Here is a 10,314-nt window from a genome sequence, read left to right as displayed (position 1 = left end):
CTGGCAGCCTCGGGGGCCCCTTCAGCTGAATTTTGGGGCAAAATGCGGGATTTGGATGGAAACGGGAATTGGGGCGCGATTTTAATATCTCCGAACGCCCTCGAGGGAGCAGAGCGGGGGCGGCCTGGGGACACCGGGAGCTGCTTCTCCAGCCCGGAGGGAGCCCCGGGAGCGGATCACTGCCTCCGGAACGTTCTCCGGGTCCGGTTCCGTCCATCCCGGGCCGCTCGCCGGGGCTGGCACCGGGAAAAAAGGGACGAGGAGCGGCGGCGGCAAAAGAGCGGCCCCGTCCCTGGGTGGGCTCGAACCACCAACCTTTCGGTTAACAGCCGAACGCGCTAACCGATTGCGCCACAGAGACCGCGCTGCCAGCGCCCCGCGCCAGCCGTACTCGGGGTGGGGACGGAGCGGGACACCGGGAATACCGGGAATACTGGGAATACCGGGAATGAGACACCGGGAACACCGGGAATGAGACATCGGGAATACCAGGAATGAGATACCGGCAATACCGGGACACCGGGAATACCAGGAATACCAGGAATGAGACACCGGGAACACCGGGAATACCGGGAATACTGGGAATACCGGGAATGAGACACCGGCAATACCGGGACACCGGCCATACCGGGAATACCGGGAATACTGGGAATACCGGGCATGAGACACCGGGACACCGGGAATACTGGGAATACCGGGAATGAGACACCGGGAATACCGAGGACACCGGGAATACTGGGAATACCGGGAATGAGACACCGGGAATACTGGGAATGGGACACCGGGAATACCGGGACACCGGGAATACTGGGCATGAGACACCAGCGACACCGGAAATACCGGGAATACCGGGAATGAGACACCGGGAATACCGGGAATACTGGGAATGAGACACCGGGAATACCGGGAATGAGACAACGGCAATACCGGGAATACCGGGAATGAGACACCGGCAATACCGGGAATACTGGGAATACTGGGAATGAGACACCGGGAATACCGGGACACCGGGAATGGGACACTAGGAATACCGGGAATACCGGGACACCGGGAACGGAAACGGAATACCGGGAATGGGAACGGGACACCAGGAATAGGAACGGGACAGCGGGAATACCGGGAAAGGGACCGGGACACCAGGAACGAGAGCGGGAACAGGATACGGGGAATGGGAGACCGGGAATGGGAACGGGACACCGGGAACGGGATACGGGGATAGGATACCGGGAACAGGACAGCGGGAATAGGGAACGGGGACAGGACACCGGACACCGGCCCCAAGCACAGGGACACGCGACACCGGCACCGACCGGAGCCAGCACCGGGACACCGGAACCGGGGCGACCGAGCACTGAGACCGGCTCCGGCTCCGGCAGGCACCGGCCCCGCCGTCCCGGGAACCGAGACAGAGGCACGGACAGCGGCTCACCAGGAAACCCCGGGCACGGGGCCGCCGGGACGGGCCCGGGCTGCGAGCGCCGGCGGCGGGCGGGGCGGGAGCGCCGGTAACCCCGGGCGTGCGGGAGCCGCGCTCGCTCCTCCTCCTGCCCCTTTCCCCCTCCTTTATTTCCTTCCCGGCTTTTCCTTTTTTTTTTTTTTTTTTTTTTTTTTCACTCTTCTCTTTTCCTGCCTTTTTTCTCTCTCCCCTTCCTGTTCCTCTCTCTTTCTTCCTTTCCTTTTCTCCTGCTCTTTTTTCTTCCTTTTCCATTTTATTTATTTTTTCTCTCATCTTCCCGGTTTTCTTCCCTTCCTTCCCCTCGTCGTTTTCCATCTTTCTCTCCATCTTTCCATCTCTTATTTCCCTCCATTTTTTCTTACTTTCCTTTTTTCCTTCCTTTCCCCCTGATTTTCCCGTTCTCCCTTACTTTCCCTAATTGTTATTTTCCTTGGTTTTTCACCTTCCTTTTCCCCCCTTCTTGTCCATTTCCCCCATGTTTCTAATTTCCCTCTGCTTTTCTTCTTTTTCCCTCCTTCTTTTCCATTTTTTCCTTTTCTCTAATCTCCCTCTGTTTTTCCTCCCTTTCTTTTATTTCCTCCCTTCCCCTCTCTCATTTTCCCTTTTCCTTTTTTTTCTTTCATTTCCCCCCTATTTTTCCTATTTTTCCCTTTTTTTTTAATCCCCCCCTCTCCAATTTTCCATTTTCCCTCTTGAAATTCCTTTTATTTTTTTTTTTTTCTTCCTTTTTTCCCCCTCTTCCCTTTCCTTCCCCCGAGGGTCTCGCTTGTCCCGGGTCACAATTTGGGGCCAAAACGGGGTCCCCAAGTCGGGGGGACACCGCGCCTGGAGCTTCCCCCGGGCACCGCATTTTGGGGCCATTCCAGCGGTTTTTGGGGCTCTCTCGTTTCTCCCCCCGGGGGTCTCCGCGATCACCGGGGCTGGGGGTTCCGGGGGTCCCCCCAACCTCGGCCCCTCGCTCCCCTCCTCCGCAGCCCCCCAAAGGAATGAGGTCACGTGAGGCGGGCGGGGCCTGGCGGCGGCTGGAGGTGGGAAAAAATAAAATAAAATAAAATAAAATAAAATAAAAAGAGGAAAAAATAATAAAAAAGAGGAGGAAGGAGGAAAAAAAAAAAAAAGAAGGAGAAAAAAAAAAAAAAAAGGGAGAGAGAGTGGAGGGAAAAAAAAAATAAAAAAGGGCCGCGGCCGCAGCGCCGCCCGAGCCGAGCCGAGCCGAGCCGCGGGAGCGGAGGGGCGGCCGCGGGGCCGCCGCTGCCGCCGCCACCAGGTAGGGACGCGGCCCCGGTGTCCCCCCCCGGCCCGGGCCCCGCCGCGGCCCCCCCGTCCCGCCGGCCCCCAAGATGGCGATGGGCGCCGCCGCCCCCGCCCGGTGCCCCGGGACCCCCCCGGCCGCACCGGCAGCGCCCGCGGAGCCCCCGCAGCGCCGGGGGGCCCCGCCGCGCCCCCGCACCGCGCCCGGCGCGCCGGGACCCCCCCGGGGCGGGCGGAGGGGCCGGGCCGTGCTGACAGCCGGCCCCGAGCACAACGGGGACGCCCCGGGGCCACCGGGGCCGCCCCACCCCCGGCCCCACCGCGCCCGGGCGGCCCCGGAGGCGGCGGGAGCTGCCGGGGGCGCGGCCGGGCACCCCAGGGCACAGCGCGGGGCCGAGGCCGCCCCGGTGTCCGTGTCCCCCCCGTGTCCGTGTGACCCCCGTATGTGTCCGTGTGTCCCCCGTGTCCGTGTGTCCCCCGTGTGTGTCCGTGTGTTCCCCGTGTCCGTGTGTCCCCCGGCTGTCACGCCCCTCGGTCCCGTCCCGCCGCCGCTCCCGGTGCCGCGTGCGCGTGTCCTTGTCCCCGCACGCTTGGTGGTCGCTCGTGTCCAGCGGGGCTCCCTCCCCGTCCCCGCAGCTCCGGTGCCGCGTCCCCCACGCCGGGGGCGGCCGGGGGGTCCCGGCGGGAGCTGCCGGGGGTGGCGGGGCCGCGCTCCGGGGCTGTCCCCTCGCGTTCCCGACGCTGTCCCCTTGCGTTCCCGGCGCCCCGGGCCCCGTGGGCGCCGTGCGAGGCCCGGGCCGTGCCGGGGGAGCCGTCCGGGGGCATTTCCCGAGCCCCGCGCTCGCCGCCGCCGCTGGGGGTCCCGCGGGGGGGGGGGGGGGGGGCGAGTTGGCGGTGACTTTGAAACGCCCTTCCCCGCCCGTGCCCGGCCCGGGGGGCTCCGAGGAGGGGGGCACCGCGCCGGGCCACCGCCCACGGAGACAAAAGAGCCCGAAATTCTCGGCCGGGGGTGCGGGAGCCACCGGCGGGACCGGACGGCCCGGGGGCTACGGCGGGGCCGGGGTTCCGGGGGGCTCGGGGGGCCGGGGATTTGTTCCCCCTCTCCCCGGCGCGGGAAGCCGCTGCCGATGTCGCCCGGGTTATTAGAACCGGTTCGCGCCGGTGGCTCTGGCTCCCCCCTCCCGCCGAGCCCCTGGGGCCGCCATCGGCGGCTGCGAGCCCCGAAAGCGGCGGAATCCTCCCCAAAACGCAGCCCTGGCTCCCCGGTGCCCGGCGGGGCTGCCCGGTCCCGCGCGGGGGGGACGGGGACAGGGCACCGCGGGACCCCCGACACGGGGAGGGGCTGGCAGGGCCCCCCTCCCTCCCCTGGGCCTGGGGCAGCGCCCGGGGGAGGGCGCTGGGCTGGGAGGGGGGTCTGGGGCTCCCCAACCCCCCCGGGGCTCCTGAGCCCCCTTGGCTGCTGCCCCTCCAGCGCAGCGGTGTCCCCATCCCGCTCCCAGCGATGTCCCCATCCCTGTGGTGTCCCCATCCCGGTCCCAGCGATGTCCCCATCCCTGTGGCACCTCCATCCCAGTCCCAGTGGTGTCCCTGTCCCTTTGGCATCCCAATCCCGGTCCCAGTGACATCCTGTCCCTGAAACATCCCAGCAGTGTCCCCACCCTTGGTGCGGGTGTTCTGTAGCCCGTACGCGTCCCTGGGTGTCACTCTGTGTCCCTGCGTGTCACACGTGTGTCGCTGTGTGTCCCTGTCTGTGTCCCCGTCTGTCACACGTGTGTCCCCGCCGCCGTGCGGGGCCGCCGCCGTGCCCCGCTCATCTCCGTGACCCCGGGGCTCCTCGTCGCCTGTCGCCTGGCCTCGGGTGGCGGTGACAGTATCCCGGCCGCTCTCCGAGTGTCGGGGTTGCCACGGAAACAGCGGCGATCCCGCTGGAACCGGGGAAGCGCCGGTGCTCCCGGTGTCACGCGCGCCCGCCGTGCCCACCGGGCCCCGCTGGCTGTCCCTGCCCGCGGGAGGTGGCCGACACCGGCCTGGGGGGTTTTCTGTAGGAAACCCCATGGAATTGTGGTGGAGGTGCCTTTTCCCTGGGTCCAACCCAAAATGCACTTTTTTTGGGGTGTGTGTGCACAGCCACAGGTGGGGGTCTGCTGACAGGGGGGATTTGTCTCTGCTCGGAGGTGTCCCGGCGTGTTGGGGACCCACTTGGGGACACCCAGGGACCCCCAGGGGTGAGGCAGAGGGGGCTGGGCAGCTCCTGGAGCCGGGGGTGGCAGGGGAGAGGGGTGGCTGCAGGGCCGGGAGTGACAAGTGACAGTCCCCACCGTGTCCCCTCCAGCGGTCCCTGCAGGTGCCATCCGCGCTCTGAGGGGACCGCGGGGGTTTCCCGCAGGGAGGGTCCGCCCTGGGGCAGCTCCAAGATGCACAGGACCACCCGGATAAAGATCACGGAGCTGAACCCACACCTGATGTGCGCCCTGTGCGGCGGCTACTTCATCGACGCCACCACCATCGTGGAGTGCCTGCACTCCTGTGAGTGTCCCGCGTGTCCCCAGGGGTCCCCTGGGTGTCCCAAAACCCCCCGGTGACCCCTCCCACCGTGCCCACCCTGTGCCAGGCCCCGTGGAGCTGCGGGGGGCTGCGCTGGGCAGGGGTCTTGTCCCCAAGCTGGTGCGGGGGTCCCAGGGGCTCTGTCCCCTTGTCCCCCCGCTCACAGAGGGTCCCTGTGTCCCCACAGTCTGTAAAACCTGCATCGTTCGCTACCTGGAGACCAACAAGTACTGCCCCATGTGTGACGTGCAGGTGCACAAAACCCGGCCCCTGCTCAGCATCCGGTGAGCCTGGGGGGCTCGGGGGGCTCCTCTGGGGGGGCTCCTCTGGGGGGGCTCAGGGGGCTCCTCTGGGCCGGCTCGGGGGGCTTGGGGGGCCCCTCATGCCCTGTCCCTGCTCCAGGGAACAGCCCCAAGCACCTGGAGCAGGGAGACCCTGGGGCAGGAGCAGCTCCATCCCAGTCCCACTGGTGTCCCAGCCCTGCATTGCCCAGCTCTGTTCCTGACCCTAAATCCTGCAGCAGAGGGCATTTGAGGAGCTCTCCAGGTGGGAGGGGGAGATGCCACCACAGAGGGAACAGCACTTGGGGACATCTGTGTGGCAGCGGGAAGATGGTGGGACGGGTGCCCTGTGACCATTGCTGCAGGTCCTGGAGCCCATCGGCCCATCCATCCATCCATCCATCCATCCATCCATCCATCCATCCATCCATCCATCCATCCATCCATCCATCCATCTATCCCTCCATCTATCCATCCCGTGTCCCAGGGGTGGCCCTGGTGGCACTGCCAGGTCCCCACAGGTGACACGGTGCCCGTGTGCAACTCCAGCTCCAGGGAAATCCATCCCAGCTGTGAAATCGGTTGCCATGGAAACCACGCCCGGCTCCGATCCATGCCCAGCACGTTTCCATCCCGGGTTTTTTTTCACCTTTCCCTGTTTCTGTAGTAACACTTTTTGCCGCCCTTTTTTCCCGTTTTTTCCCGTGTTTTCTGGCTCGCTTTGAAATATTTACACTCCCAGGCTCCTCCCGAGTCTCCAGCTCTGCCTGCGGGGACGGAGCCACTGCTGTCCCCGAGCCCTGGGGGTGCTGGCACCTCCATGTGGTCCCAATGTGGGGAAAAATGTTGGAAAAACTGGAGAAAACTGGGAAAGCAGGGAAAAACCTGGAAAAACTTGGAGATTTGAGGCTTTGGGATGAGGAAGTGGGGATTTGGGATGGGGAGCTGGGGATTTGGGGATTTGGGATGGAGGGTTGGAGATTTGAGGCTTTTGGGTGGAGAATTGGGGATTTGGGGTTTGGGATGGGAATTTTCCGGAGGGGAGCTGGGGGAAGCAGAGGCCCCGAGGTGCAAGGCACAAACTGCTCCCAAATCCCGCTGATTTCTCCCACTTTTCCTGTTTCCCGCCTCCAGGTCAGACAAAACCCTCCAGGACATCGTGTACAAGCTGGTCCCAGGGCTCTTCAAAGGTGCAGCCAAGGATTGGGAATTTGGGAATTTGGGGTGTTTGTAACGCTCTCCCATCCCCCTGAATTCCCGGGATCTTCCCAGGGATTTCCCATTCCCACAGGGACAGCAGGACACATGGACAAGGCACCCATCCCAAACTTTGGGACAATCCGGGATCAGGAGCTGTGGATTTGCTCCAAGTGCCTCAGGAATGGGGAGAAGTTCAGGATTTGGGCTGTGGGGACCCAAAACACCTCAGGATTGGGTGCCACCCCGGGATTTATGGGATATCTCCTGCTGCAGCTCCCACGGGAATTCTCTGGGCATTTAGGGGTGTCCCCTTGCTGTCACTCCCCAAGCTGTGATGCTGTCCCCACTCATGTCCCTGTCCCTGTCCCCATCCCTGTCCCTGTCCCCATCCCTGTCCCCATCCCTGTCCCTGTCCCCATCCCTGTCCCTGTCCCTGTCCCCACAGATGAGATGAAGAGGAGGCGCAATTTCTACGCTGCGTACCCAGTGGCTGAGGGTGAGTGTCACATGTCACAGGGTCGGTGTCAGTGCCACACTGTCAGTGTCCCGGTGTCCCAGCCCGTGTCCCTGTCCCGCAGTTCCCCTGGGCTCGCACGAGGAGCGTGGCGAGGTGGCCGAGCGGGACCAGGGCGCGGGGCCCGAGGATGAGATCGTCAGTCTGTCCATCGAGTTCCACCGGGACTGCAGGTACGGCCCGGGGCTCCCGGTGCCACCCTGGGCCCTGGAACCAGCTACGGCTCCCTGTCCCCATCTGGAATCCCAGCAGTGCCATCCCTGATCCCGGATCCCAGCGTGATCCCAGATCACAGCCCTGTCATCCCTGATCCCTATCCCTGATCCCAGCGTGATCCCAGATCACAGCCCTGTCACCCTGATCCCTATCCCTGATCCCAGTGTGATCTCAGACCCTGCCACTGTGTGATCCCTGCTTCTGCTGCTGGCGGCCTTGGGGATGTCCCTGGCTCTTAGGGCAGCATTCCAGAGAGATCCAGAGGGATCCAGGGGAGTCCAGAGGGATCCAGGGGGATCCAGAGCCCTGGCAATGCCCAAGATGTGCCGGGGTGAAGCCCTGGGTGTCCCCCATGTCACCCTCCGTGGGCCCTTCCCGGGGTTTTTCCCTCTCCCCCTTTCCCCAATCCCTGTCCCGTGTCCCTCCGCAGGGAGGAGCAGAAAGGCGCCGTGGAGAACGGGGACCTGGACAAGGACAAGGTGAGCAAGGGGTGGCACCATGCTGGCACAGAGCCCTCTGTGCTCAGCTGCCTTGGGGGGTCCTGTGGGGCACAGGGGACACCCCAAACCCGGGACACCCCAAACCCGGCTCCCCCCAAGGCCGGGTCCCCCCAAGGCCGGGTCCCCCAGAGCCGTCCCTCCCCAGGCGCCGCCGTGCCCGCCGAGCCCGGGGCTGCGGTTCCTGCGCTGCCCCGCGGCCATGACCGTGCTGCACCTGGCCAAGTTCCTGCGCAACAAGATGGACGTGCCCAGCAAGTACCGGGTGAGCAGCGCCCCGGAAACTTCCGGAAGGCTTGTTTGGGAACGGTCGGGAATGTTCCGGAATGTTCAGGAATGGTTGGGAACGTTCGGGAACATTCAGGAATGGTTGGGGCTGGAGCCTTCCTTTCCTGGGGTTTGGATCCCTCCTTTCCCGGGGTTTGGATCCCTCCTTTCCCTGGGTTTGGATCCCTCCTTTCCCGGGGTTTGGATCCCTCCTCTCCCGTCTCCAGGTGGAGGTGCTGTACGAGGACGAGCCCCTGAAGGAATATTACACCCTGATGGACATCGCCTACATCTACCCCTGGAGGAGGGTGAGGAAACGGGGAAAACCGGGAAAAGCTGTGCTGGGAATACTGGGAAAACCTGTCCTGGGGAAACAGGGAATATCTGTGCTGGGAATACTGGGAAAATCTGTTTTGGGGGAGGGATAAACCAGGGAATATCTGTCCTGGAAAAATCCATCCTCGGGGAAAAGTGGTGAAATTGGTCCTGGGGGAGCTTTTCCCATCACAAATCCCAGAGCGGGGGGATTTTCCTGACAGGGGCGTTCGCTCCCCGGTGGGGGGGGGGGGGGCGGTGGGCGGTGGCAGTGCCGGTGTCCCCACGGTGTCCCTGATGGGATGGGAGGTGGCAGTGCCGGTGTCCCTGCGGTGCCCCTGATGGGGTTGGGGGGTGGCAGTGCCGGTGTCCCCGCGCTGCCCCCGCGGTGCCCCCGCGGTGCTGGCAGTGCCGGTGTCCCCGCGGCGTCCCCGCGCGCTGCCAGCCGTGCCCCGTGTCCCCAGAGCGGTCCCCTGGCACTCAAGTACCGCGTCCAGCCCTCCTGCAAGCGGCTCAAGCTGCGCCCGGCGCTGCCCTCCGAGGGCACCAACACCAGCGGCGCCTCCGAGTGCGAGTCGGGCAGCGACAAAGCGCAGAGCCCCGGGCTGGCATCGCCCCCCGCCCTGCCCGGCCCCGGCCACGGCCCCCCCGGGCCCGCCCTCAATGGCTCCGCCGCGAACTGTCACCCGCTGCCACCCAGCTGCCACCCGCTGCCACCCAGCTGCCACCCGCTGCCCCCCGCCCGCGGCCGCAAAAGCGCCCTGAACGGCAGCGCGGGCTCGGCCCTGAGCTAAAAACCTCCGGGGGCTGCTGAAAACCCCCCTGGGACTCTGGAAAATCATCCTGGGACTCCAGAAAATCCTTCTGAGACTCTGATAACCCTCCTGGGACTCTGGAAAATCCTCCAAGGACTCCGAAAAACCCTGCAGGGGCTGCTGAAAATCCTCCTGGAACTCCTGCAGACCCTCCAGGAATGCTCAAAACCCCCCAGGGATTCCTAAAAATCCTCCAGGGATTCCTAAAACCCCTCCAGGGATTCCTGAAAGCCCTCCAGGGATTCCTGAAAGCCCTTGCAGACCTCTATAAATGTGGGTGTACATAGGGACAGAGCAGAGTTCTACGGAATTATTTTCTAATTTAAAAATGTGGAGAAGATGCAGAAATGGCGGCAGATATTTTTTAATGTGTTTTGGGTTGGTTTTGTTTGGTTTTTTTGTTTGGTTTTCGTTTGGTTTTGGGGTTTTTTGTGGGGCTTGAGGTTTGGGTTAGACTCGTGGAAGCTGCATGCCCCCCCTCTCCCCATCCCACCCCTGGAGCTGGGAGCTGCCACATCTCCAAATTCCCAAATTCCCACATTCCCAAATTCATAAATTCCCACATTCCCAAATTCCCACATCCCCATGTTCCCAAATTCCCACATTCCCACATTTCTGCTTTTCCCGGAGATTTTTCCCTCTCCTCCTCCTCCCTCCCCGCTGGGGCTGTGGCCGCACAGGTGAGGGCCAAGCACAGAACCCAAAACCCCCCTCAGCCTCCCCGGGCTCTGCTGTGGGGTTTCATTTCCCATTTTTGGGGTTTCTTTGGGTTTTTTTCCAGGTTTCACACCCCAGCCCAGAGATGCCAGCTCCAGCAGCTCCAGCTGTTCCCAGATCTCATCCTGGGCATTTTTGGGGGGATTTTTTTCCTTTCCCTGTGGGCTCTGCCCTTCTGCACAGTAAATTTGGGGGGTTTTGGGGGTATTTTCCTCCAGCTTGGTAGTAGCAGCACAAATCC

The 10,314-nt window shown here is 63.5% G+C and overlaps 1 protein-coding gene and 1 non-coding gene across 8 annotated transcripts; one reads left to right on the top strand and one right to left on the bottom strand.

Annotated features, from left to right (window-relative positions):
• Nucleotides 1–287: 287 nt before the first annotated feature.
• Nucleotides 288–361, bottom strand: TRNAN-GUU. Its single transcript has one exon. It is a non-coding gene; the product is annotated as a tRNA-Asn (tRNA).
• Nucleotides 362–2,668: 2,307 nt separating this feature from the next.
• PCGF2 (polycomb group ring finger 2) lies at nucleotides 2,669–9,650 on the top strand. Of its 7 annotated transcripts, none has more exons than XM_038163143.1 (10): nucleotides 2,669–2,723; nucleotides 5,040–5,233; nucleotides 5,439–5,535; nucleotides 6,667–6,722; nucleotides 7,178–7,228; nucleotides 7,311–7,419; nucleotides 7,893–7,941; nucleotides 8,108–8,224; nucleotides 8,454–8,534; nucleotides 9,006–9,650. In XM_038163143.1, the coding sequence occupies exons 2-10, from the start codon at nucleotides 5,122–5,124 to the stop codon at nucleotides 9,333–9,335; spliced, it is 1,002 nt and encodes a 333-aa protein (XP_038019071.1). In that variant the 5' UTR covers nucleotides 2,669–2,723; nucleotides 5,040–5,121; the 3' UTR covers nucleotides 9,336–9,650. The 7 variants fall into 7 exon arrangements, with proteins under 7 accessions (XP_038019071.1, XP_038019072.1, XP_038019074.1 ...); XM_038163144.1 differs by having other exon boundaries at nucleotides 2,671–2,723; nucleotides 5,094–5,233; XM_038163146.1 differs by lacking the exon at nucleotides 2,669–2,723 and adding an exon at nucleotides 2,961–3,148 and having other exon boundaries at nucleotides 5,094–5,233.
• Nucleotides 9,651–10,314: the final 664 nt, after the last annotated feature.

The sequence above is a fragment of the Motacilla alba genome, chromosome 27 (genome assembly GCF_015832195.1).
Source record: "Motacilla alba alba isolate MOTALB_02 chromosome 27, Motacilla_alba_V1.0_pri, whole genome shotgun sequence".
NCBI classification, from domain to species: domain Eukaryota; kingdom Metazoa; phylum Chordata; class Aves; order Passeriformes; family Motacillidae; genus Motacilla; species Motacilla alba.
Note: the sequence above shows the minus strand (reverse complement) of the source record. Positions and strands in the feature narration are given on the sequence as shown.